General features: G+C 40.9%; 1 protein-coding gene and 1 long non-coding RNA gene across 2 annotated transcripts in view; one reads left to right on the top strand and one right to left on the bottom strand.

The window, feature by feature from the left end:
• LOC147796812 (uncharacterized) overlaps positions 1-26,530 on the bottom strand; it is a 37,370-nt gene that overhangs the window by 902 nt on the left and 9,938 nt on the right. Inside the window, exon 3 of the long non-coding RNA XR_015427625.1 lies at positions 898-1,183. This is a non-coding gene — a long non-coding RNA (uncharacterized LOC147796812). The remainder of the gene's footprint in view (positions 1-897; positions 1,184-26,530) is intronic.
• Positions 16,931-24,207, top strand: LOC110980754 (uncharacterized). Its single transcript, XM_022237702.2, has 3 exons — positions 16,931-17,076; positions 20,169-20,233; positions 21,740-24,207. The coding sequence occupies exons 2-3, from the start codon at positions 20,214-20,216 to the stop codon at positions 22,569-22,571; spliced, it is 852 nt and encodes a 283-aa protein (XP_022093394.2). The 5' UTR covers positions 16,931-17,076; positions 20,169-20,213; the 3' UTR covers positions 22,572-24,207.

Raw genomic sequence — 26,530 nt, 5'->3', positions numbered from 1 at the left:
TACGACGTCCGGTGGAACTTTTGTTTTGCAACGAATGTCTTTAGTGTGCTTTTTGCACTTTTGCGAAGCACTTCGCACCTGGACCAGTACACTGCCATCCGTTGGAATCCGAGTATACTGAGAGTTAGTGGATTCTGCAGATAGCGTCTGATCTGCGTATTGGTTGGTCTCCCTCACCAGCAACTGCCCAACTGCTTCACAGAAGTAGAGTTGAAGTATCTGTAGGGGTGACAGATGACTGAATTTCTGGCTACACCCAGTCGGTTCCGTGAGGTTCACAGGTAGTGTCTTTTGGTAAGTGGAGGTTACATGCCATCCATCGCGCATTATTGAATAATAATATTTGGACTAATAAGAACAATATTTACAAAGTGTTTTAATACACCAAACATCAAAGCACTGTACATGAAAAAAATAGGAGTTAGGTTGGTAGGCCTTATTCAGCTGTTCATTGAAGTGGTAATAGGTGGGGCTTCCCTGATTTGGGTTGGACTGAAATGCCTATTCACACACACTGCCTGTAAACTAAATCTTGATTCACTGCACGTTTGGTTATATACACTCACACTCTCAAAGTGGCATTCTGCCATCGAAAGCGTGTTCTGTTTTCCATACCATATGCCCGTTAATTGAGGGTGATCTTTTAGCATGTTTAATTTCTGCTGAGAAACCATTCCAAGTTACTCTGCATTGAGACGGCACAGTACACTTAAAAGAATAAAGATTGGAATCCTTCCTTTTCATTGATTAGCAATTGGGATTTGTGATACATTCGGGACATCGGGAAAATATGGCAAGCCTGCTAGTGGTTATAAAATGCAATTTATTGTAATGATACTGTATGAATGACTGAGACTAGAGTGTCTCGTTGCAAGGCTTTACATGCCTTGGGCCTACCTGAAGTTCGGCTGGGGGGGTGCCCGGTGGCTTCAATGTGGTGAATGATGTGGTCGCCACTAATTCATCATCACTTTCTTCTGATGAGGACGAGGAGGAAGTTTCATCCGAGGATATTTCGGAGCCAATATCTGCTACAATTTCGTCGACGATGTCCGAAGCCGCGACCATTTCGCCCTTGGCTTGTGATTTTTGTGAGGACGCGCCAAGCGCGTCTCCATGCCATCTCGTCCAGTCAGAGCGCTCGAGACGATGTCAAACGTGTCAAACGGGAGAAAGGTTTGGTCTGTATGCCAAAGAGGAACGTTGGTAACAAAGTGACACTGAAATCTTGGGACACAAAGGCTCGTTGGTAAGGAACCCGTATGCCACTTTGAGCCCAGCTGGCACTTCTGGGGCTGAAATGGATATTGCACTCTGCCGAGGACAGACATTCTACGCCCTTCATACCAAACTAGTAATACCAGGAAAACTAAATCCATGGAGCCCTTCACCGTTGCAGTCAGACAATTCCCATACATTGTTGAATGCTTTTTGTATGCAAGTGCCCACACAATAAGAGGTTTTTTGAAAAAGCCATCATATGTACCTGTACGTGCACTAAAAACAGCATTGGCGCACAATATGTGGCAAATTGAACTCTCCTCTATTGTGTCTTCTTTTGTGTTGACCGAATCTTTGGAATTCCTTTCAGATTTCGGGGTGGGGGGTGCAGTAGGCGCAATACATTAGTATACAAGGCAAGATATGGGACGGAGGGGTACCCGCCTTACCTGTCCAATCTCTATACGCACTCTAGACTATTATTACCTAACACACACCCCCCAGAAATCTGTAAAGAATTCCTGAGATTCCGATCAAACAATGACCAACACAAACGCGGGGGGGGGGGGCTCTCTCCGTCCCATATCTTGCCTCAAATGCACATTAGGCGGGGTCCCCTTTGCCACAAATTGTGCTGGATATAAAAACAGACGCCTACACAAGTCACTGCTTCAAACATTAAAATAAATTGCGGGGGAATGCTGACTTATCCTTGCAGCTTGTTGAGTCCAGGGCGATTAAGATAATTAATTGGTATTACTTTGTTCATTACGCCTTTTCTCTTACTTAAAAATGCCCTGTGAAAATCAAGTTCATGACAACAGTAACATTTCAAACTTAGATTCAAGTGATTCAGACTTGCAGCGTTCCTTATATTTTCAATAAATAAAATCAAAATAGCATTCTTTTCTTTTATTTTTTCCAAGTTAACATTCATTTCAATTGAGGGCATAGGGAAACAAGGTAGGACCGTTCGGTATTCCAACAGCGCATGCCCTAGACTTGAATCAGGTCGGACTTACGTCGCTCTTCCCCAGTCAGCCATCCCTTCACATACACAGTACATGGTGGTCGAGTTCGGCCACTCGCATAACGTGTTATAGGCGGCTTTTTTGATAGCTTTTCTGCAATATCCGGTGTGGCGGTCTCAGCTGTCTCCCGGTCTCAGCGGTCCCCCTACCAAATATGGTAAAATACGTCATGCCAGCTCTGCGCACAACAATGGGAAAGTCGTCCGACAATGGGAAAGTCGTCCGTTTAATGTCTGGCTATTCAGGGGGACCGCTGAGACCGGGAGACAACTGAGATTGCCACACCGGCGTCAACATCAAAGACTGTACAACATCACCAGTAAGTGAGTCCGTCTTCTCTGATAAGCCAAGCTGACCCCTCCGTCGATGATATGTATATGAACAACATGACCTCGCATAATATGTACGGAATTTCCACCAATCAAAGAAGTCAGACTTGTAGACTCGTTCATTATAATAGAGGTATAAAGGATGCAAAAATAAGGCCGGCAATTCGATTGGCTGCTGATTGTTTTTGCAGATGAGCTGATTCGCCTGTGTACAAACGGCTGGCAGATTCGTCAAGCCGGGATTTCTGAACTCACAGTACATATAATAAGAGGACACAAGAGGGCGCGAAGCATGCGTGTTATAAACGCAGACAACGTCACGGAAGATCCCGACTTGAGTCAAGTCTACGCATGCCCCCAAATGAAGCTAGTCTGAAGTCATTCGGACGTGCTCAGAAAAGCCTGTATAGGGGGGTGACCACGGCGAAACCCCCCCCCCCAGATTTTTAAATCGAGACAGCTGGTGTCCGGAAAGTGGGTATTATATAGGTAGTAAGTCTAAATTGATTCAACATGTCATAAAAATAAAAGAAGTTATCAACAGAATTTTTATACTATCAAAATATAGACCTAACTTTCCATAGAAATAATTTGCAAACAATATATCTATGGATTTCTAATAATTCTGGCACATCCAAGAAGCCCAACTTTGCTGAAGTATCAAGAAGTTTTGTTAAAATTCAACTGCATTATAATGGACATTATCAACGATTGACAGGCAATCATCACACAGCAACTACGTGTACTGAATTACCCGAGGACTTTAATTCAAATGTCATTTATTATAAATCCCATGAGAGACAACGAAGTTTGTGGTTGTAAAGGTGTTAATCACGGAGTGAGGAAGCGGTAAGATCAGTCGCATATCTAAATAAATGATATACTGGCATTTGGTGAAACCTGTAACGGGCTTTAAGAAGTCTAAGTGGACACATTTGTTGCCCCTTGGTTGCAGTAATGCCGAAGCTTATTATTGCACAATCTATTAACCACTTGTTGATGGATGACGTGTGAACACACACAGGTTTCCTTATTTGTTCTACGGAGGACTTGTATAGTCGTTCAAGATTTTTTTTTTCAGTTCCGCAGTAGACTTATGAACTCGTGCTTGGTTGGGTCAATGCACGAAAGACGATTTTACATGCGGACGCTGCTACTAAGGGGGACCCCACAATAATCCGGAAATGCCTTTCTTGAGTAAATATAATCCGATGAGATCTGAAGCTTTTCAAGATTAAGGTAGCAAATAAACGGAGTAACGGGGGACAGAGCATAATGTCCGAAACATTGAGTACCACCGGTTCTTTTCAGAACCGCCCATGCTGAAAAAAGAAAAGATATATCGATGGTGCTACCGCAAACCTATTCAGTTTAAATAGAATTGAATGGACGAAAGAACTAAGGGAATTAAACACCTTATTTGTTAAAGTAAACCAATTTGCTGGGGAGCGAAACCACACCTACAAAAAAGAAATAAGGTTACAAAATCCCAACTAGCAACTCCTTTGTATAGAAACAACTGGCAAAAAACACACATGGCCACGGGTGACGCCTATATACACTACAGATCATTTATAAGTGAATTGGTCAACGTCTGGATACGCGACACAAGTTTTACTGGCAGTAAACATAAAAAATCAAAGGGAAAATAATGAAAATACTGGAACCTAAGCTCAAGAGCTGTGCCTCCCTTCATATTTTATGGTCGCCAGAAATTCATTGCAAGGTTGAAGAATAGCGAGGAACCCTCCCCCAACAGCTTTTTCGGGAAGAAAACCCGACAAAGTTTATGGTCTATTATGGTGGTTGTTTGAGGGGCGTAAGTACCGTGGAAGAGGGTATAAGGAGAACAATATTTAATAACTCACAAATATACCGTTCTGATGCAAGGTTCAGGAAAATGGCGCGCAAAGTTAACATTTAATCCGCGTGTACAGATATGTCGATTCTGAATAGAGACACCTCTATTAGGATATCTATTAGGAATAGAGATATCTCTATTCCTTATAGAGGTATCTCAATTCGTAATAGAGGTATATAGTGTTCCACTAAATAAGGCAAAAAAATCTCCGGTTTCTGGTCGGGAGCTGGCTCCAAAATTGGTGCAGCGACGCTGTTTTTTTTTGACCTAACTTTTTCTGGAAATGATGCAAGTAAAATGGGCGATGCCCATTGCGACTACATGCGCACGTAACGCCGACCGCGATACCAAGCACTATATGCAGTAAAAGGAGACCCCCCATGCAATGCACAAGCTGTATCTCCTACAGCTATTGTACACCCCCCCCAGAAATCAGCTTTTGATATTGATTCCATGGTCCCCGCACTTTTTACCGGTTAAAAGAATATTCAGCTCACACAGTTCATATACACAGGACATACGACCACTTCGATTGTCTGGTTCCAAGATGTAAACGTAGAATACAGAAATGACGCCATCAGAAAAAGAGTGATCAATAAAATGTATTGGGAACTACAGGGACTGCTTTATGGTACATATTAATCAACCGTACCTCTCAAAACAAGTTGAAATTACGCAATAGAAGAATTCCAGTCCATTGAGCAAGTTTGGACATCGTTTTATACCAAATAACAAATTTTTATTTTGCCGACACGCAGGTCTACGGCGACGCGCGCACTGACCAGAAAGCACAGACTGTTTTGGCCTAAGAGATGTCAATTCCCATCGTAAAATATTAATCACCTTATTCTGTAACTGTGTATGTCGCCACTTGTCTATATAAATTAGCCTTTAGGCCACAAAAAGTCACCGATTTCTGGTCACCGCACGCGTCGCTGTAAACCTCCACGTCGGCAAATAAAAGATCGTTTTTATTTTGCAAAAAACGATTCCCAAAAGCCTCCAAACTTGCTTGATCGGTAGAAATTCTGCTATCGTGTAATTTTAACGTGTTTTGATGGGTGAGATTGAGTATCGCAAAGAATCCCCCTGGTCTCCACACATTTCAGTCGGGCACTTTGATCAGATGACGTCATTCGGGTATCTTTATTCGAAGGCCGTGTCCGAATCAGCTGGCTGTGGCTTGATACCATGCATGACTCCATGGGCACTGGCCGTGGATGCTGCCCAGTACTCGGTGTAATTTCCGGCCGTAGCCAATTAATTCAGACCCGGGCCCACGTACGTCTGTGAACTACACAAACGAAGTGGTCTTGCGTCCAACATAAGTATACAAATTGAAAACACTTTTGAGCAGCAAACCGTGAGGGGCCAGTCTATTTCAGTGTCGGCGAGGCAGTGGCGGTATATACGCATGCAGTGCACGCTAGTGGCGATGGACATGCATCGCGTTTCGACAACCTTACATGTACATGTAACAAACTCAAGCATCGTTGATCGTCACTTGCCAAGAACAAAGGTAGTTGGGAGTGAGAGGAGATTTATTTTCTGAGCTGATTTTTTCCCCAATATTTTATATGCAACTTATTTCTTATAAGCTAAAACAGAAAACAAGGTGCACTGTACATCATTTACCGGTACCTCTTGAGAATTTTATTTTCATTTTGACTGTATGGAGTTGAATTGTTTTCATTTATTTTTTTCAAAGGCTATTTGACGTGCAACTAGTTTCCTCTAAGCTAAAGCAGAAAACAATGTGCAAAGAATGTCATATACTGCCACCTTATGAGAATTTCATTTAAAACCGGAAACTGGAGCTGAACGTTAATTTATTATGATTTTTCCATGGTTGTGCTGCTGTATTTAAAATTTTAACAAGTTTAACTAATCTTGCCAAGAATAGAAGCCTCTTTTTTAAGTGAGATGAATGAAACCATTGCCTTTCCTCATTTTTTGTGGTCTTTTTTATTAATTCAAAGTTGTTAGACCACATTGCATGTTGCACAGTTTGATAGGAGGTTTGAGAACCAAGTTCTACATGGGCGTCAGTGATCGGTTCAGTGAGTTGATGAGTTGAAGTCTGAATCCTGAATGCTCGGTCATCGCCACATAACGTTTCGTTTCTTGTTTTCGCTATGAGCCCAGAGCTGGTCAAAAGACAGGGTGCAATTTTCTTTGCAACGGAGGCTCCTTTGATATGAACAATACTTCGCTGGTTCACAAACGACTACGAAATGCACGCGTTACCTACAAAATGAACACTCTCGACCATTGTGGCTCTTTTTCAACCGATGAGGGCGCGCTTCTACTAAAGGTGGATAATGCAAAGTCATCGGTCAACTTTGAGCACTAATGGCCTTCTTTTACAAATAAACTGAAAATCTTAATGATATGACTTACAAGGATTACGCAATAAGTCGGTTCGGTATTTCAAAAAAGGAAGGTCTTTTGGGAACAAAGCACGCGCCCAAGTCCGTGTGGAGCCACGCTGATGGTATAGACCTTGCACACACATTCGAATGACCTCAAACGACCTTCATTTTGGGGTATGCGCTGTTTGAATACCGAATGGTGTTAGCATGTTTCCCTTCAGTTAAAATAAATGACAAATTGGGGAAAACTGAAGAAAAAATAAGATGCTGTTTTGCAGTCATTCGCAAAGGTTTAAAACACCTGCAGGGATTTTATTGGTATTTTTTTCACTGGACTTGCATTACATTGTCTCATTAAATGATTACTTTACATGATTTTACAGTGTTGCACCACTTCGGCGTAGTGCTATATATCTGGTTGAGTGACTGTTTTTGCAAAGACAGGTCTTATGTGACATTTTTTTCTGTAAGGCAGCATTGATAAAAAAGTTACCGGTAGTCGAAGTTTTTAGAAATAAAGGAGGGCACACTATATAATTGACTGCTAATATTTCAAATCATGGAAATGTCTTAAAAAAGGTTACATTTTGAAAATAAACATGAGTTGCCATGATTGATTTTGGTTTTGTTCAGGTTAATGTATTTTCTATGGGTGGTCCTAAACTTTTGCAAATGACCGTGATTTGAATTCTTAAAAATGTAAGGAACTCTGCAAGTTTGAATCACTTGAATCTAAGTTTGTAATAGTGTTACTGTTGTTATGAACTTCCTCCCTACAGGGCAATTTTAAATAAAAGAAAAGGCGTAATGAACAGAGTAATGTCAATTAATTGCATCAATCACCCTGGACTCAACAACCTGCACGGATACGTCAGCAGTTCCAAGCAATCTATTTTGATGTTTGAAGTAGTAACCTGTAGGCACCTGGTGTTTTTAGTGCATGTACATGTAATGGCTTGTTCAACCACGGACCAACGACCCTCTGAATGTGTAGGTACCTGAGATAGAAGCTTGCATATCAAAAGCGATCAACAATGTCGGTGAAATTGTCTGGCTCGAACATTCAAGGGTTTCTTAGTATTAGGATCTTTGTATTACTGGTTAGGTATGAAGGACGTGAAGTCCTGTCGTCGGCAGAGCACAGTGTTGACGAGATACATGTTGGAGATATTCACAAGTGTTGCACACTTGACCTGATCTTGAAGTTGGCAAAACCACAGGTTCCGTTGCCCAGGCAGGCAGATAAGTTATGAGCGCGTCAATAGCAGTTAAATGTGTCTATCGTCTGCTTCCCCACTCCGGTCCATCCGTGTCGAGATAAATTACACACAAATCTGCTGCTTCAAGCAAAATCCAAAAATTGTTCAGGTGAGGCAGTCCTAACCCTCATGTGAGTAGAAGTGATTCTTTTTTATTATCCCATCCTTGGCTTGTTTTCAAACTTTGCATAAAGTGACATTTTATGAGCAGCAGGTGTTCCGTATTGTCCATAAAATGCAGGGTTGCATGCTTGTGGTCGAGTATATTGGGGAAATCAATCACCTGTTTTCATTTAAACGTTTTGTAGTCTTATATAGACTGTCATGTGCCACGAAAGATCAAATGCTCATTCAATTTTAAATTTTATTTTGAGACACATCTTATTGTTCAACTCGTACATAACGTGTATTTTATCTCAAGTCATGGTCACGTTTGAGAAGGCAAAAGATCATTTTGTTATTGTTTAGAGAATCATCTAGGCGATGAATTTTGTAGTTTCCCAAGCTCGTCTGCGTCAAAGTTGACGCTTGTAGATCCAACTGCCGATAAGTTTTCAGCGTTGCAACATGCCTCCCACGGTCCATTTTATTCAGATACTTTCGTCCTCTAAATTGGCCCCCTCCGTGCTAAAATGCAGACCTCCAAAAACTGAAGAACGCGTCCTGAAAATGCTGTTGGGCTTTTTTATTATTTGGGGCATTTAATGAACAAAATCACATTCAAAAATTTATGCTTTCTGTTATTCAGAATTTGTCTCAATAGCAAACATGAAACTTTTATAACTCAGATATCTAAAATTTCTCCTGAGCAAACAAATGATTGTCCCTGCTTCTGGGTATTTTTGACAAATGTGGCCTAGTAGTTTCAGTTTGTGCATCACGAACATTGGGTCGGAGGGTTCGATTGTAGCTGCTGGTTGGAGGTTTAGCCCTTGAGCAAGCCTCTCTCTTCCCACTTGTCTGTTCCCACCTTGGAGTACGAAACGTTACCTTTGAGGGTGTAAAGAAATGGTTGCTGTGTTCAAATAGCCGTTTGCACCTGAAATGGTAAAATCAAGATGCAAACTCTTTGAGGTGCTGAGATAGTTTGGGGGAAACAGGGGATATCTGTGGTCCCAAAAGCAACCTTTATGTAGGTTTACTGGCCAATTTCGGAAAATGCGCGATCCAATTCCGGTTTGTAAATAAGATATAAAAATTAATGTATTTTGAAGACGACTTACAACCTGGTTCATTTTCGCAATAACAAGCATTTTACTTTGCATCTGCACTGTCCTCCTTGCAGTGTCCCTGCGACGCGTTCCCAATTTAAACTCACACGGTTCCTTGGACGGACTATTCCGTTGAGTCCGTTTCATTTTTCAGATTTGCAGAGCCCCGAGTCCGTCCTGAAGTATATTAATGCTTCAGAGGTTGTCCCATAGCCTCTACAGATCTTACAAACCACCAAAACTCACCCAAAGTACATCACAGTACCGTGGGGGCCGTTTTCCCAGGCTATCCGGATTTGGAGGGGGGCCCTCGCCACGCGCCAGCCAAGACATACCACCACCACAACCCCCCCCAACAAAAATAACACTTCAAAGACGGCTGACAGAGGCCTCTGACAAGTTCCAGACAGCTGTCACTGATAAAGAACATTCCACTGCCTGCCCCAGGCACCGTTTTGTAAACAGCCCATTAGGTTGTGCACAAGGACCAATTAGTACACAGTCCTATGGGAATTGCCTGGAGGCTGGCTCAAGACCGTCGGGGTTTTTTGCATTTTTTCTGGCTAGGGGAGGCCCTGGCTGTAAAATGACTAGTCCAGGCTTTTCAGCATGTTCAGGGGTAGGATATGATAAGTAGCGATGGAATTTGGACTTTAAAAAATGAAAATGTTAATTAGCTCCAATGAACTCGCCAGGAGGGGCCACTCCCTCTACCAAGGGTTTTAAATTATGCAAACTGCAATTCGACAGCCAGCCAAACTCCAATTCAGAGAACAGTAGAGTCAGGGATTAACTCAAGCTCCGGTTTATTGTGTGTTGTCACTGAGCACGGAGTGAAACTGAAATATAAATAGAAAACAAACCGACTAAATTAGACTGTGTCCCTAAGTTAAATACATGTACATGTAAATACATGCATTCACAATGCATGCTGCTTAACTACATGTGAAAGATTGCCATACATATATCTCGGTACGCAGGTAAATAAACATAATTTTTACATTATGTTTACATGCAATTGTTTTGCAGGTAGCGGTTGCAATACAAACATGTGTCTGATAGCCATTCTTTGATGATGAAATTCCCATCCACTGCACATGTGTATTAGTTGTTGGTTATTGGTGGTTGAAAAGTGACAGTTGCATTTGTTAAGTCGGCGTAATGGCACTTTACTTGCCTTCCACCTCTGTGACCTGGGTTAAACTCCCCCAGGCCAACATGTGGATTTGGTTCTGAGTCCGCACCTGCTCCAGTTGGTTTTCCCTAGAAACGTATTCACTGGGTTTCTCCCTATCCCACGGACCCAAACGAGAATACTTTTAACTGAAAGGGCCTGGAATGGTGATGCAGTGGTGATTGTTGCAAACCACGAATTTTGAAAATTCGAATGTAAGAAAATAAGAAGAAAATAAATGGGTATCGACACATCTGAAATATTTGAGGTTCTCTGTAAGCTCATTCTAACTATAAGAAGCTGGGCTGGCACAGTGGGTGTGCCAGATTCTTCTATTTGGGGTCAGAAGACTTTGAAAATATTGAGCGCCTACCAAAAAGCACAGGTTTGGGAGGTTCGAAAGCTTTGACGTCTCTCTTTGAAAAATTTATTTCAGACTAAATACAGTAGAATCATTGTGAAAGGCGAAGCGTCAGCACTCACGCCAGTTATGCCAAACTGATGCTGCTACCTTGGGCGAAGATTGGCTGACAGAGCAGTTGCGCTCAGGGCTGGTTTTATGGCTCACTAAGGTTAGGGTGACTTCTGCCTCCCCAAAATATCGACGGTCCTTTTTTAAACTTCGCACTCGTTCAGACAACCCATAAACATAGCATGTACATGAGATGTTTCAAATCGATTTGACAAGAGGTGTAGCTGGTAATTCACATTCTCAGTAATGGTCAGGCATGAATCGTTACCCTGCACAAAGTTTTTTAATCTAGCCCTGGGATTTGGCACATTCTATTCTGCATGTCGGTGACGCATCTATAATGGTATAAAGGTATGTTCAACACTGCCTTTTTAGACACTACGCATGCACGTATAGAGCCTGAAGGGGAAAGGTCATGCAACACCCTCTGGATCCTTCTCACTGCCCACCTACAGGAGTTAAAGTTGCTTTGCTCTATCGTGTGCTATAATTTTTAACTACTTTCTTTGAATTAAACTACTTCAAGGAACATTAACGTCAGAACTTATTCTGGAGTCCAACTGCAATCGAGAAAAAAACCCAAAAAACTGAAAGAAGCAAGCTTCATTTGCATTTTGGGACGGAACAGTACACAGAACCGGTCTCTTTAAATGTCTCTAAGAATAGTTAACAATTCTTTTCTGACGGAAAAGAGGAGGAGTGGGGGCTTGAGATAGTTTTGGATTTCCACAGAACTTGCATGTAGTTACGCCAGAGGATGTACAAATCCTTACGGCTACGATTGATTGCGCGGGCATCAATTAAACTATCTCTCGCTTGGCAGGCTGGCTGATACGCGGGCAGAAAGCTAGGCAATTCCATTAACACTTGAGGCATTTTATAGTATTTAGAGCATTTGCATATAACGGACAATTACTTTTGAAACATTTTGTGACTACTTGAATGGAATCGACTGTACTTTGTGGCGGTACATTTTAGGCATGAAAAGCAAACAGAAAACTCTGAGTGGCACTACAAACTAATGGTTTACCAAGTCAATAAGAGCGCTAGCTCTATTTGGTGACATACCGTCGCGAGGCTAGTGGCTGAAGCCATCTGCTGTAAATACTCCAAACTGTGATAATGTATTTAGATTGTTAATAGAAATTCTTGTCAGATGAATTCGAGTTGGAAGAGTTAGTTTTCTGGCACTTCACAAGAGCTGGTTAGAAAAACTTTCGCACTTTACAGCCTGCTGCATCTAAAGTGCATATTAACAGTAGGAATGCAGAGCTCTGTAGTTTGAGTAGACTTGTTCAAATCCGGCAAATCAAATATTCATATCAGTATCTCCCTGACAACAAATTCCTCCCACAGTTTACTGGCTGCAGTTCCCAGAGACATGCCTTGTGGTAGTCAAGACCACCACTCCAGATATTCGACTATTCCCTGTCTGAATTCGAAATATCCATGTATGGATCCTTCAGTATGATGTTCTTATAAATATAACATTCACATGAATAATGATCCATTATCGTACATATACTGGGAACACAACGAAACAGAACATGAGCCCCATTCAGACCATTTTCAGATATTAAAAAAAAAACGTTCACATTTTCAGGTCTTTATTTTATAATGTTTGTGTTGTTGCCAAAAATCTTGAGCACTTTGCAAGACATCAAAAACTGCGTAAAAGATTTCTCTAACGCCAAATAATTTTTAAAAAATGATCAAGCGAGACCAGAAAACTGAAGAAAATTACTTCAAAAAGAAAGGTTTCAAGCTGTGTTCTTTTTTTCTCTTTGTTTTTTCCACGAGCACCATGTGTCTTGCTAGGCTCCTGACGCGAGGCTATGGTTGAACCTACCATCGTCATATCCTTCATCTTCGAATATTGGACTCTTGAACTTACATCAACTTTGTTAGGCACTACCGCCAATATCATAAAACGTTGGTGACTTCATGAACACTCCTTTTCAGAACTTCAGTCTTTGCAACAAAGAGCAGAATGATGCCCGTTGCACAAGAATTTTATGTCTGCACATGCTGTCTGAGCTGTGCAGCGTGACTTAAGTACGACGTGCTCTTTATGATGAAAGATATGCAGCAAAGGGGGACCCCTCTATTGTGTCTTCTTTTGGTTTGTAGCAATAAGCTATCAATATTCGCTGATTTCAGCAAAGGCTCCAGTGAAGGAAATAAAATTAGGGTTAGTTACACAGCTGCTTTAAGGCCCTCCACCATCTTTCCTCCCTTTATTGCATCCACCTTTTACCACAACGTACAAGTACACTTCACAAGTCACTCCGTGCAATGACCCTGTGACCCCTGGCAGCCTGTAAAAACACCTGTACAAAGTTATTTTTAGACCTTGGCTAGACGTGTGAGCCCCACCATTCGCACACAATCACACAAAAAGCAATTCCCCTTTACATGTTGATGGAATCTTTGAAATCCCTTTCAGATCCCGAGGGGTTGCAGTAGAGGCACAATAGCCTTAGGGTATACGGCTTGTGCATTACATTAGGGGGTCCTCCTTTACCGTCATACCATGCTGGGTATCGTGCTGTTGGCACTTCTTCCATTAAAACCTTTCTTTGATCTTGTATTATTGATTTCGTCGAAAGAACGGTTACCGGTGCCAGATAAGGGAGGTCCTAAAACTCGAGATCGGTTTTCTCATAAATATGCGATTGTGTCAAATATTTTCGATTGAAAGAGTTAAGTTAACGTTAACCTGAAGAATTTTGTAGAATGTGTACTTTAATATCATTTTCTGGTTTCACATGCGATCAGATAAATATGCAAAAAATTGTTGTTGCAACAGTTTTCATCGCGTACGTCTGACTTCTCGCATATGACTGTCATTAGCTTCACTGCCGAAGCAACTATTGCTTTCGTTAATTTTTTTTGGCCTTATTTTGCGAAAAAGGAATTCTTTTTGTTCTGTTTTTTCTTCTTTCTTCTTCTTTTCTTCTTCCTCCTCTGACCAAAAGCCCGTTTGTTTTGTGCACGGTTTCTTCTGCCATCGACTTTGGTCCTTTGCAACTTTAGATCTTCATCAAACTTACATCATTAAAGGACCTTAGTTCAAAGATTTGCATAGAACAATGAGGTCATGATGAGGTCATCAAGTGATTTGTTATTGAATTTTAATATTTATTTTAGCCTATTGACTTTGTACATGTTTTCAAGGCTTCGTTTTGGTAACTTGACTATCTTTGATCCTCATCAAAGTTACAGCCGACAAAGACCATGATGCAAAATCATTGCCTTAATTTTGACGTCATGATGACGTCATCACTTTATTTTATATTGATTGTTGAATCTTTATTATTTCCCAATATTTTTGTACACTTTTTAACAGTCATACTTCGGTACTCTTACAGGCCTGACTGGTTATATATTTAGACTAAAAGCTAGAGAAGGTCCGAGAAGGAAATCGTCACAATGACGTCATCATATGTCAAGTGACTTGACGTTAAATCTGTAAACTTCAAAGCCTTATATCTCCTGAAGTACATGCCCGATCGGGTTCAAATCTTGCAGGATTGCTTTAAAGGAATATTGGCCTGATGCGATGATGACGTCTTCAGGAGACAAGTCACGTAACATTAACAGAGCAGTCTTTAAAGCCTTATATCTCCTTAAGAACATGTCCAATCGAGTTCAAATCTTGCAGATGTCTAGAAAAGGGAGTGCAATAGAGGATTATTGATCTCATGCGATGAAGAGTTATCAGCTGAGATGTCACGTGACATTAAAGGAGCAGTCTTACTCTTTAAGGCCCTATATCTCCTGAAGTACTGAGATGTACGATCGGGTTCAAATCTTGCAGATATCTTGATGAGGGAGTGCTTTAGAGGAATATTGACCTTTTCTGATGATGACGTCATCAGGAGAAAAGTCACGAGACATTAAAGTTGCACTGTTTAAAGCCCTATATCTCCTGAAGTACATATCTGTACATATCCGATTGATTTCAAACGTTGCAGATAACAAGAAAATGAAGTGTTCTAGACGAAAATGTACCATATGTGTTGATGACGTCATCAGATGAGGAGTCAGATTACATTTAATTTCAAACACGTTATTTCCTGAAGTATATGCTTGATTGGGTTGATACCTTGGATGCAAAGGGTCATAATGACAGATTTACGCCATCACATTTCTGCAGTAGATTTTTTTGTTGAACATAAGAAAGGGATGCGAAACAGCCCTCTGTTCTGTTGCCCAACAGACAGATGACCTTTCGTCTTGTTTTTTTTCCTTTTTCAGACTTTTCTCCATTGGGTTTGTACACGTTATTTTGTGGCATAGGACGTTGACAATTTCATACGTCAGATTGATTTCAGGCTTGGTAGACCTTTAGATATTCATGTCAGGTAGGTCCTAGAAGAAATTCGTTATGATGACGTCATTACGTGATTTATTTTGGAAATTCCATTGCCTTTGCACTTAGCAAACCTTCCGACAAATGTTTCAGGATAGTCCAACACCATAATTGTCATGATGACGTCATCACGTGCGTGTTTTTTTCAAATCTTGAATGTTTAAATGTGAGTTTTTTAGATGTTTTCAACAGAAAAACTGCTTTTGCATTTTTATTGATCTGACTGTGTTCGAGTCAGGGACACGCACTGAGGCCACAAGCAAGAAAAAGTTTCTGTCCAAGTTCGTCACAATCACGTCATCAGTTGACAAGTCACGTGACCTTAAAGGGGCACTCTTTAAAGCACTATATATCGTGAATTACATGTCCCATTGGGTTGAAACTTTGCAAACCATGTTCCATTAGTCGAACGTCGGAAGCCCAGGGATTGCAAATTTTTGTGCTCATCAGGCACTGTGGTATGTACAGAGGGTGTGTTACTTGTATCTATTTGGCACAATGGAGCTAAAAGGGTTAAAGGTTCCTCGTTATTCAAGATCTCTACAACAAACAACTTCGTTATAAACATTGGATTTGTACTGTAAGAGCTACTTTTTTCAAATCCTGTGTTAACATGGGACCACAGGGAGGTGGTAACCGCGTGCCGTAGATGTAAAGAGGTGGAATCGATGTCTAACTAGGATATGCTGGATAAAACATGTTCTTTGTGTTGATTAAAATGGATCTTTGTACAGACAGTGATGAAGTTTTACAAAACTGAACGTTTCCGAAAGTGCACCAAATCTACACATAGTTTTTTATGTTTTTCACAAATAGACAGCTTGTGCTTTTCATGTAACATCACATCTGCATGTTCTTGACATATTGGACGTTGGTTAATTATACCAAAAATTAACAAACGGGTAGTAAGTCTGTTTATCTCAAAGTGACAAGTACAGTTGCCGTTGCAGTCATGCGAAAAGTCACAAACATGAGATAAAAACTGTTGCAACGATAAGCTATAACTTGTAATATACGCATATAGATTTATCTGATCTAGGGCAAATATGAAACGAGAACATGATTTTAAATACCACTTCGGACACCTTATCAGGCAAGGAATGGTCTAAAACTCAGCAAAACGCAATCCATACTTACTACCCGAGGAATCCTAGGTGTCATTTCCAGAAATTATTAATAATAAATAAAACTCTGGTTGTTAGCATCTGATGTTCAAACTGATATAGTTTTGTCACTCCGGAAATGAAACGTGAGGAAACAATGTCTTTCACTGTTTAACATCAGCCACCAGAGTGCTCTGAACGTTGAGCTGAATCATCCACGTCAATGAGTTGCTGTAAGCGTTATGGGGTCAAAATTTACTTTTTGTGTCAAGTAAGTGATTTGCATCAGCATCGATATTTAAAGAACGTACAATTAACTGGACAATTATTCAAAACTTTGTCGACAAAAGTAACTTCACGGGATGATTGAAAAAAGATTACATTGTATCTCCCTGTCTGCCTTATTTTGGTGTGGCATTGTTGCAACGACATCTCGCTAACATCCTCATGAATTTCAAATTGTGGGAGTGGTTTGAGAGTCATTACCACCCACACGCTATGTTCGTCACAACTGAACAACTGACGATGGCATTTCAATAGATTACCGAAAGACTGCCGTGTCTATTTATACTTTGAACTGTCGATCCGAGCAACACAACCAGCAGTGAGGTACTGGGCGACAGTCACTCGATTCAACACTGCAACGTCAGTTCGACCTCAGATCAAACGTGAGTCTAATTTGAATTTGGTTATTTGGTTTTGGTGTGTTTCATTCCTCACTTCTAACTTGTTCATAAAATGTATCGTAAAGTTGGACCACGGCCCCCAACTGAATATGAGCAGCTTACGCAAGAGATAAATTTGATGTCACTTTGGGGAATTTATTAATTTTTGCAAGACAGGGCTTACTTACCAAGATGAGCCATTTGGTTCAGATCTTAGAATAATGGGGTAAAGTTACATGCGAACATGCCAGGGTTAAAATGGGTGCACGTTTTGCTTTCCCTCTTAATCTTTCCTTTATGAAGACCAAAGTCGGACCAGAGTTCAGATAGTTAGTACCCTTCCTGTAGAATATTTTTAAATTACTCTTGAAACCGCTTAAATGTGCATTGTTAAAATATCTGAATTTGACAAACATGTTTTTAGAGTCTGTGTTCTACGTTGTAAATTGCCTTTTGCAAGCAAGTAACAATTTATTTTGAATGTGGGTTTTTGTGTAAAAGACGCAAGGTTTAGTTTACGGTGCAGGTTTTGAAATATTGTAGTATACCTGGTTCCAATTTCTGACAAAGGACAGCAAATTACATTCAATGCCAAAAAGATTCATCGCTGGAAACGTACCTATCAAGATTACCATTTTGCATGTATTTCTGAAAGTAACATTCCCCGAGGAAGAAAAAAATTCGATGTATGTTAATGCAGTCAGAAAGGAAAGTAACTATTGATGTGAGCCCTAAGATGTGCATGAAAAAGAAGAGAATTCGGTGAACATGAAGAAGTCATAAATTTTTCTCCTGCCTTGTATTGACATCTGAATTAAACTGAATCGCGAACTGGAATTTTTTTGTGACAATTAAGGCCGTCAGGGAGATGTCCCTCTATTGCAGTCACAATGGTTATTCAATACTATTTCCTCGCACTTAAAGCCCTTTTCTTTCTGAATTGCACAGCTTGGACAGGTGGTCCAGGCCTCGGAGGGTCTTTTGTTGTACTTCAGGATCTACAATCAGTATGAAAAATAGCATGGAGGAATGACACAGAAGGAGTTTGAACTACCCGGGCTACAACATCGGGCCACTTGCCACTTTCTGGCATGCCCTGTACGTCCATAGCCCGAGCGCGGCGAACGCTTGCTACGCACCACCCGTTTCACAATCAAAAGCCCCCTTTGTTTCCCATGATCATGATGGTAGACGGGAAAGGAGGCCATGTAGAAAAACGTGCGTCATGTGCGCATATGACGCAAGATATGACACGTAGAGAACCCCCTGCTTTGTGTTGGTCATTGTTTCATTGGAATCTTAGGAACTCTTTTTAGACATCTAAGGGATGTGTTAGGTAACAATAGTCTAGAGTGTGTATAGCGATTGGACATGTTGGGGGGGCACCCCTCAGTCTCATTTCTTATTTGACACATATGTGCCTATTATGCTCAGGACTATGTTGGCCCTGGAGGGACATCACCGATCGTCCATATTGACGTCAATATTTGCAATCAAATTTACGATCCGCACTTCGGTCGTGTATATTGCCGTCAATATTTGCCACAAAAATTCATGACTCGCTCTTCACTTGCGAATACTGACGTCAATATCCACCACCAAATTCACAACTCGTTCTATCTGCGGTCGCAAATATTGCGGCAATTTTTTTTTCAGCAATCTACGCGTAAATGAAGTGTTCACGCGCACGCTTAATCGCAGACCTAAATTTTTCAACTTGCTCTCCAGTCGTCATTCAGCTGGGCAGTTTTGGCACAAGGCTTAAAAAGCAAAAGCTGAGTCTGTAACTGAGCAACTTCTCTTCCTTCTTGGCTTGCTGGAAAAAATTAAGGCAATATTTGCGACTGCAGAGTAAGTCCTGAATTATGGTCGCAAATATTGACGTCAAAATGGACGATCAGCGATGTCCCTCTAGGGCCAATATACAGGATGCATAAACAAATAAATTAATGAAAAATAACATTCACGACAACAAAAGTAAATCCAATGTTAGATATTTTTTATTTCTATATCTTGGTCACTGCGATAAGTTGGAGCTAATTGCAAAGAAAACACAACACATATTGCTACGATATTACTGACCCCACTTGTCTGGCTAAGCTGCAGGCAGCAATCAGGCATTTTGGAATGTTTACTTTTGTTAGTCTGACCGGGAGCGATGATCACCGAGCACCTTGATGTACCAGAGTTGTTTTGCAGTTTTAACCCATATTTTGATGCTTTTTTGGTTTTTATGCTTATGCATATTTGCATATTCATGAGCAGAACTCATTGTACGTCCTGTTTAATAGAGATATGTTTGCGTCCCGCACACTTAGTCAACAGAAAGGTCATTGTAACGTAACCTAAAAACTTTCACTGAACCAGGGGGTTGTGTTACATACAGAGACACGATTCAAAACCCCTCAAGATAATAGAATTTTAAACACAAAATGCCGAGGGCGACCTGCTGAGCTCGGAAGCGGAAACTTAATAGAGAGATCTGTGTAACTCTATTAGAGTTATCTCTCTTAATAATAGAGATAGGTAAAATACATGCTAACTTGGCACGTCTAAGAATTGAGATATCTCTATTTCTGGATGAAATGTTTTTTTTGCACGCCATACATTTTCAATATACGTCCGCCAGAGTGTGTGCCATAAGTTAATCTGCAGTTGAAAATTCAGCCTTCCGTCACCTGTAACGAGTCGATAATTCCAGCATATACCCCCTACCTATCGTCCTAAAACCTCGGGCACTTGCGATTCATTCGACTCCGATATGCGAAACAAACAAAACATAATGTAATTGACCGTCGTTTAGGCTGTTAGCAAACATTCAAGAAGGGCAGTCACTGTTTGCAGCGGGAAAATTAGAGATCTGTTATAACACTCGTAACAGTGAATCTTTGTGGGACACCCTATCTTAATAGCAAGTGTGCCTCAATGGAACAAGCCTCGTCACACCACATATTCTAAAAACAGCACTACAATACCGTCATTGGTTTTTAGGATTATCGTTTAAGTTACCGTAATAAATGCAACTGTCATACTGAAGTGAGCCAGTGCCTGTAATAAATGAATCAGTGAAAACTTCTCGTTATTTTTGTCAACAGATTTCCAGCTTAAGTTTCCTCTATAGGCCTAAACTCCGATCAGCCATGGTGTTCAAATATCTGTGGTAAGTTACATTATGAACACTCTGCCGTCGATAACTATATCCATTGATGTGAGGTGAAAATTTATCGATATTGTTATTGAAATATAATATTTCATCGATCAAGTCCGACCTGACAAACAATTTGACAACAACAGAGGATAAACACAATAAAACAAAAAATGAAAAAATAACATCAAAACATCCCCCAAACAAGACAAAACAAACAAGTGAGGCACTACAGACACCTTTCATTTTGCCTACAACTTGTAAAGGCGGCCAAAGTTGGCAGAAATATCATTTTCTGGTTGCTTTTCAACTTTACCGAAAATTAGCTTAAAATAAACATTTTCCCATTTCCAAATTAGGTATTTCAAATCCCCATAGGCTAACCAAATGTCCACACAATAGGTTAGAGCCAGAGCAAAAGTCTACGTAAATATCAAATAACAGATAATTCAAATGTCAATATGGAACTCATATATCCACATGAAGAAAATTGTCACCACTGGTGCATAACTTTGCTGATAGGTGCAGCATCAAATACGGCACTGGTCATTCAAATATCCCAAGCAAATAGGTAGCTATCGTGTTGAAGACTCTGGAAGTGAAGCACAATATGCATTACAAGAAGATTCCCTACGCTAAAAAGCAGAGACTTTACAATGCACATAACTGTGGTGAGGACTATGTTGAAGTGGCAAGGCTATGTAAAAATTTATTTAAAAATAATTTTGGAATAGTTTTTGAAATGGACAGTAACTACCTCATCTGGAAGGCGTTTCAAAGATTTTTGTAGGCTAAAGAAACGAAATAGACCTTATGTAGTAACAATTTAAAAAAGTATCACCTAAAATCATGATAATGTCAAACATCCACTCATTTGAAAGCACCATGTAACATTTGGTTTCCCCGGTGGACGTTTGTTTTTTCTGTGTAGATATCTGACCCACCCAGTGGACATCTGATTTAACTGTTTGTATATTGAAATACCTACTGAAAATCTGAATGACCTATTTGGACTCGTCATATTCTTGACATTATGTATTATTATTTCTGGTTCTGAAAGCTACGTTGGTTTTTCAACATTTTTTGACTTACCGGATTACTTTTGTACCAACGGCCGGCCATAGTTTTAGGTGCTACTGATGGGAAAACACGACTGGGGCGTCTGAAGAACACATCTTATTTTAACGTCTTGCTTCAACGAAAAAAATGGCAATCTAATCGTCTCGAATTTCCCGAGGTACCCATTGGATGTGGAGAATTTCAAAAATTATTCCCCCCAAATGCATCTCCCATGCCCACTGTCTAAGATGAGAAGGGTCGACTCCCAGTTCATGCATTATTACATTTAGATATAAATAAATAAAGACGGCTGGCAACTACTTGAGGCCATCTCCTCTGGTCAACAGGGCTAACGATTACACTGCACCCTTTACTTGACCGTCTTATAATTTGACATTGGTAGCGTACTGGGTATTTGGCAGGGAGCCCATAAAACAGAAACAGCGTCGTTATTTTCCTTAGGTTGCTGTGGGCCTTGTGTATCATGGGCGAGGAACTCGGCCCGCAAAGCTGCGAAAACGGGTGTCGTCTAGCTACCACATCATGGACACGAATCAACGGGGGCTTGAAGCACGTTTCCGTTGGTAATTCAGGGGTGTGGGGTGTCAACCACAAAAACCAGATATACTACAAAGGCAACTCGTACGGGGAAGAAGAGAGCGCAACCTGCGAGGTCTGGGTAGGGGTCTCTGGCGCTCTGAAACAGCTGGATGTTGGTAAAAACGTAGTCTGGGGAGTTAACGTTCATGATCATATCTATTATCGGCGGGGCATATCTGCCACTAAGCCGAAGGGTACAGATTGGGCTCGGATTCCTGGTGCTTTGAAACATGTTAGTGTCAGCCAAAGGGGGCACGTTTGGGGCGTCAACAAGCACGACTACATCTACCATCGCATTGGGGCCAGCAATTGCAATCCAGCCGGGGACAGTTGGCTGAAACTGAATGGGCGGCTGAAGCAGATCTCGGTGGGCAGCGGGGGTGTGTGGGGTGTCAATTCGGCCGACAGCATCTACTACCGGGTGGGTACCTACGGTGACCCCCCGTCAGATCCCAATGGTAGCGGCTGGAAGCATATTGCCGGCAAGTTGAAATACATCAGTTCGGCCGATATGATTTACGGGGTGAACTCAAACAATAACATTTACTACCGAGTGGGCGTGTCGGAAGGGACACCCTGGGGTACAAGCTGGAAAAAGATCTCAGGGAGACTGAAACAAATCGAGTCTCTTTCGTGCGTGGTGTGGGGTGTTAACCGCAGTGACAATATTTACAAGAAGAAAACCGACGGTTAAAAAGGAACAAGACTAGGTGAACGAAATAACCGCAATAAGATTCGATTACATTCTAATTCAGTAAATACAAAAGATGGTGACGGGGATTTTATTGATAAACTTTGTCAATCTCTAATTGGTGTTTGGTATACGTAGACTCTGAACAAATGACTTTTATTTTACGAGAGAGAAAACTGCCTTAGTTCTCAGATGAGAAGAGTATGATGTTTTAACATCGTAGTAACGATGTCTAGTGCACAAAGCCCATTATTTTCTTCAAGCTGAAAGGTTCTTGCTATGGCTTCCTCGTAAAATATGTCAAAATGGTCAGTTTTTATCAGTGGCGTAAATTTGTGCCGAAAATGGGGGGTCGAGTGATCGGGAATTGTGGGGGAAGACTTGCCCAGCCATGTAAATTTGAAAGGGGGGGGGTGTGTTGCCGACGGTAGACATCATTTTACGAGGAAATATTCATGACACAGATGTACATCTGTCATTATGTATTACATACAGAATCTTACATAAGAGTGGAACATTGTTTACTTTTTATTGTTTTTCCGTATGAGTGGTATTTTGGTCGTTTGGAAGTTCAAAAAAGACATAATGTATCCCTTGAATGTTTTTCTCTCACGACAAAGGATGGAGGAAGATTCAGACTCGTCCCCCACCCTTAAATAGTGAGGGATATATATCCCCATCCCTCCAGGATTTACGCCCACGATTTTTATTTTAAAAAATACGTCTAATTAAAGTGAAACCTAACAATTGGATCGAAGAAATTATGTTAAAACAACTGGTTTTAGGAGTGGGGGCCCATGCAGGCACGGAAAAGACGAGAACAGCTTTTTCATAAACTCCATGTATAATAAAGGGGTCGATTTTCTAGCAGGAAATCTCCTGTTAAAATGGAAACAAAACTTTGATAGAAGAACTCCCCTTAAAAAACCTTCTTTTAGAAAAAGCAGTGTGTAGTACACCATTCATGGTATTGCTCGAAGGTGTCTTCACTTTTGGCCAATTTTATGTTCAGATCTTAGCGAGTTTGCTTTATGTTGATGGAATTCAAACTTGTGTTCCGTAAAAGCGATTGGAGTTGTTTTTTGTTGGCACTTTTTGGAAGCAGTTATAGGTCTACTTATCACCTGTAGGTATAATACTGCAATGAGGCAAGTTCATAACTTCTATTTCTCGTTTCAACCGTCTTTCAAACACGGTTACATTTCTCGTTTAATTAAATTAACTTTGACTTGATTCTGTTGAAGTGTTAGAAAAATATTATAACATGTAAGTCACGAAACGTATGGCCGGCATGGCATTATAATCATGTTGCGCATTTTTAGATGAAATTAACATGCAGTTTCTCAATCTGTGTGTCAATTACTGGTTATTTAATTAATTTCAGAATATGTGTAATGCCACACCTGTGTACCAACTTATCTCCATTTTAACTGTTCCATCGGCTACTCGCAGCAGTATTCTTTCTCATGGACGGTTAAAGATTCTGAAGATTTCCAATATTGTTAATCACGCAACATTTTACCGTTTCACCCAGTACTGCATGTTTCCTTCATTATGGGGAGCTCACGGATCTTGATCTTTTATTTATTCCGACTCGAACCATGTAATTTCACTGGAAATAAAACATAGCAGCATGAAAGGTTTTATGTTTATTTGTATGTCTGTCTCACGGACATTCAGCAGGTTCATTACATCGAAATAGTCTGCATTACCGTGCAAGTCGAGAGGAAAAACTGCATTCCAGTATTGACTCTCCCAATTTATAGTGTCAAAAGGGCGCTGTTTAATTAACCGCTTGTCACCGGATGACGTGCATGTAGATACACTGTATTTTCCTTATTTTTTCCGAGGACGTGTGCATTTGCGGATGGGTCAAAACATGGAAGATGATCCTACACGCGGACGCTGCTACTAAGTTGACCGGCACCAACGGTAATCCCAAAAGAAATGCCTTTCTTGAGTAAAGCCTGGTACAAACACGCACGTATTCAGCGATGTTCCTATCGCTTAATACCACTCATTTTGCCTATTTTCTCCTTATTACTAGCATATGCAGTCCCAATCGGCAACAAAATAGCTGACCGTTAACAAATTATCAGTTTGGCTTCAAGAGGCAACACTTCCACCTAAAAGAGCATTTTTGGCCAAAGTTTTCCGAGTTTTAGGAGCTATTGAGTTCAATTTTTGGTGGAATTACGTTGCACGGCGTCTCTTCCGCCACTGTCTGCGTCTTGACGTCTTGCGGACCGTCAGCGTAACAAACGACTGTATGAAATCTAGGCCTACCTGGAATTGAATTGGAGAGCCCACATCTTACACAATAGAGCTGAGGGGATTAAAAATCTCCTCTGTCACTAGTTAAACGAATTGCTAGGGAACGAAACTACACTTACAAAAGAGATTGGTCTACAAAATACCAATTAGCAACTCCTGTGTATCGAAGCAATTGGAAAAAACAACAACAACAACAACACACGGCCACGGATGACGTGTTTATACGCTACGGACCTGATGTACGGGAACCGGTTGATATCTGGACGCGTGCCACAATATTTTACCAGGGCAGTTGAAGACAGATTAACAGAGAAACTCAGGGGGAAAAGAATGAAAACACTGATGCCTAAACTCAAGAGTTGTGTCTCCCTACATATTTTATGGGCGCCAGAAATAAAGTGCAAGGTTTAAGAATTTGCCAAAAAATCCCGGGAAGAAAACCCTATATTAATTGGCTATACTGACTGTGTTGGGTTTCTTGTTCAATTAAACATCGCAGATACCACGACAGGGAAACCTGAGTGTCCCTGCCAAGCATTTTACTGAAAACAACTGCTTGGGCGGTGGACTTTGTTTGGCTTAGACGTTTTGTACGCGGCTTGTGGGAGTGTATAATCAGATAACTTCCGGTACATTTTACAGTTACGTCTAGGAACCAGACAAACAAGGTGGTCATATGTCATGTGCACACGTACAAGGGTGCACCCTGGTAATTAGGCCAGAAATATGTCCGCCGAGCTCATTAATAAAAGTTATACACTCAAAATATTCTATATTAGAGGGTCCTGAGAGACATGGAACTGAGGAATTCAAGAAATAAGAGACTGGACCTCTGGGCCGGACTCAGGGCTTCCAATTCTGAGCAATTTGGATGCAATCAGGTTTAAAAGTGGCACTATTTGAGCCATTTTGCTGAGGGAGGGTTTTTCAAAATGGCTACTTTTCTGGACAGGGACATTTTCTGCATTTTAGGGGTGGTCTGCTTCTGGTGAAAATTTCTCAAAAATTCATTGGTCAACCCCCCGAAAATTGAAAGGAAAATGAAAGAGGATATGTGGAACATCATTTTTCTGTGCAGCCTGAACACCTGTGAGAGTTGTGAGTATTTTTAAAATATTTGTGAAGTATGGGGATTTATCACTGCTGTCTATGGGAATTTATTTGTAGTGGTGCACCCACAAGCTGCACTTTTGCTTTAAATAAGGTGCGGGGACCAGCCCATTATAGTGTTGGTAGGACAGAGATCCAGGATGTAAGCGTTACACTCTTCTCCCAGGCACACGACGTCATGATCGCTGTAATTGGTAGCATCCCTCGTTAAGTGCGCATGCAGTGGTGATGGACATCGCACATTATTCGTACATCATTTCTAGAAAACCAACTTAGGTAAAAACGAAAAAACTTGCGTCGCCGCATCGCTTTTGGAGCCATCTCCTCACCAGAATCCGAAGGCTTTTTTTGCCTAAGTCTAATCACATTTTCTGTGTCATGCCCTGCAAAACACCGACAGACCGCCAACTGCAATTGAAAAAGTTTCTCTAACCCGACCTGTTTTTCATATGTTGAGGACTTTTCGTAAGAGAATAACACATATCTGACCCTCTTTATGAACTCTAAAATTACCTTTCCTTGTGAGAGAAGACGTAAAAAAGACCAACTATTATGGACGTTCAAAATACAAATTAGAG

This window comes from Acanthaster planci, linkage group LG14, assembly GCF_054643075.1.
Source record: "Acanthaster planci isolate LZ-2023a linkage group LG14, COTS_SCS, whole genome shotgun sequence".
NCBI lineage: Eukaryota > Metazoa > Echinodermata > Asteroidea > Valvatida > Acanthasteridae > Acanthaster > Acanthaster planci.
This window is presented reverse-complemented; position numbering and strand designations above follow the sequence as displayed.

Bases quoted from the DNA above. Each gene is read 5' to 3' on its own strand.
- LOC110980754 (XM_022237702.2), top strand. From the start codon at position 20,214: ATGGTGTTCAAATATCTGTG. The intron at 20,234-21,739 runs GTAAGTTACATT...TATTTTCCTTAG, and splicing joins ATGGTGTTCAAATATCTGTG to GTTGCTGTGGGCCTTGTGTA.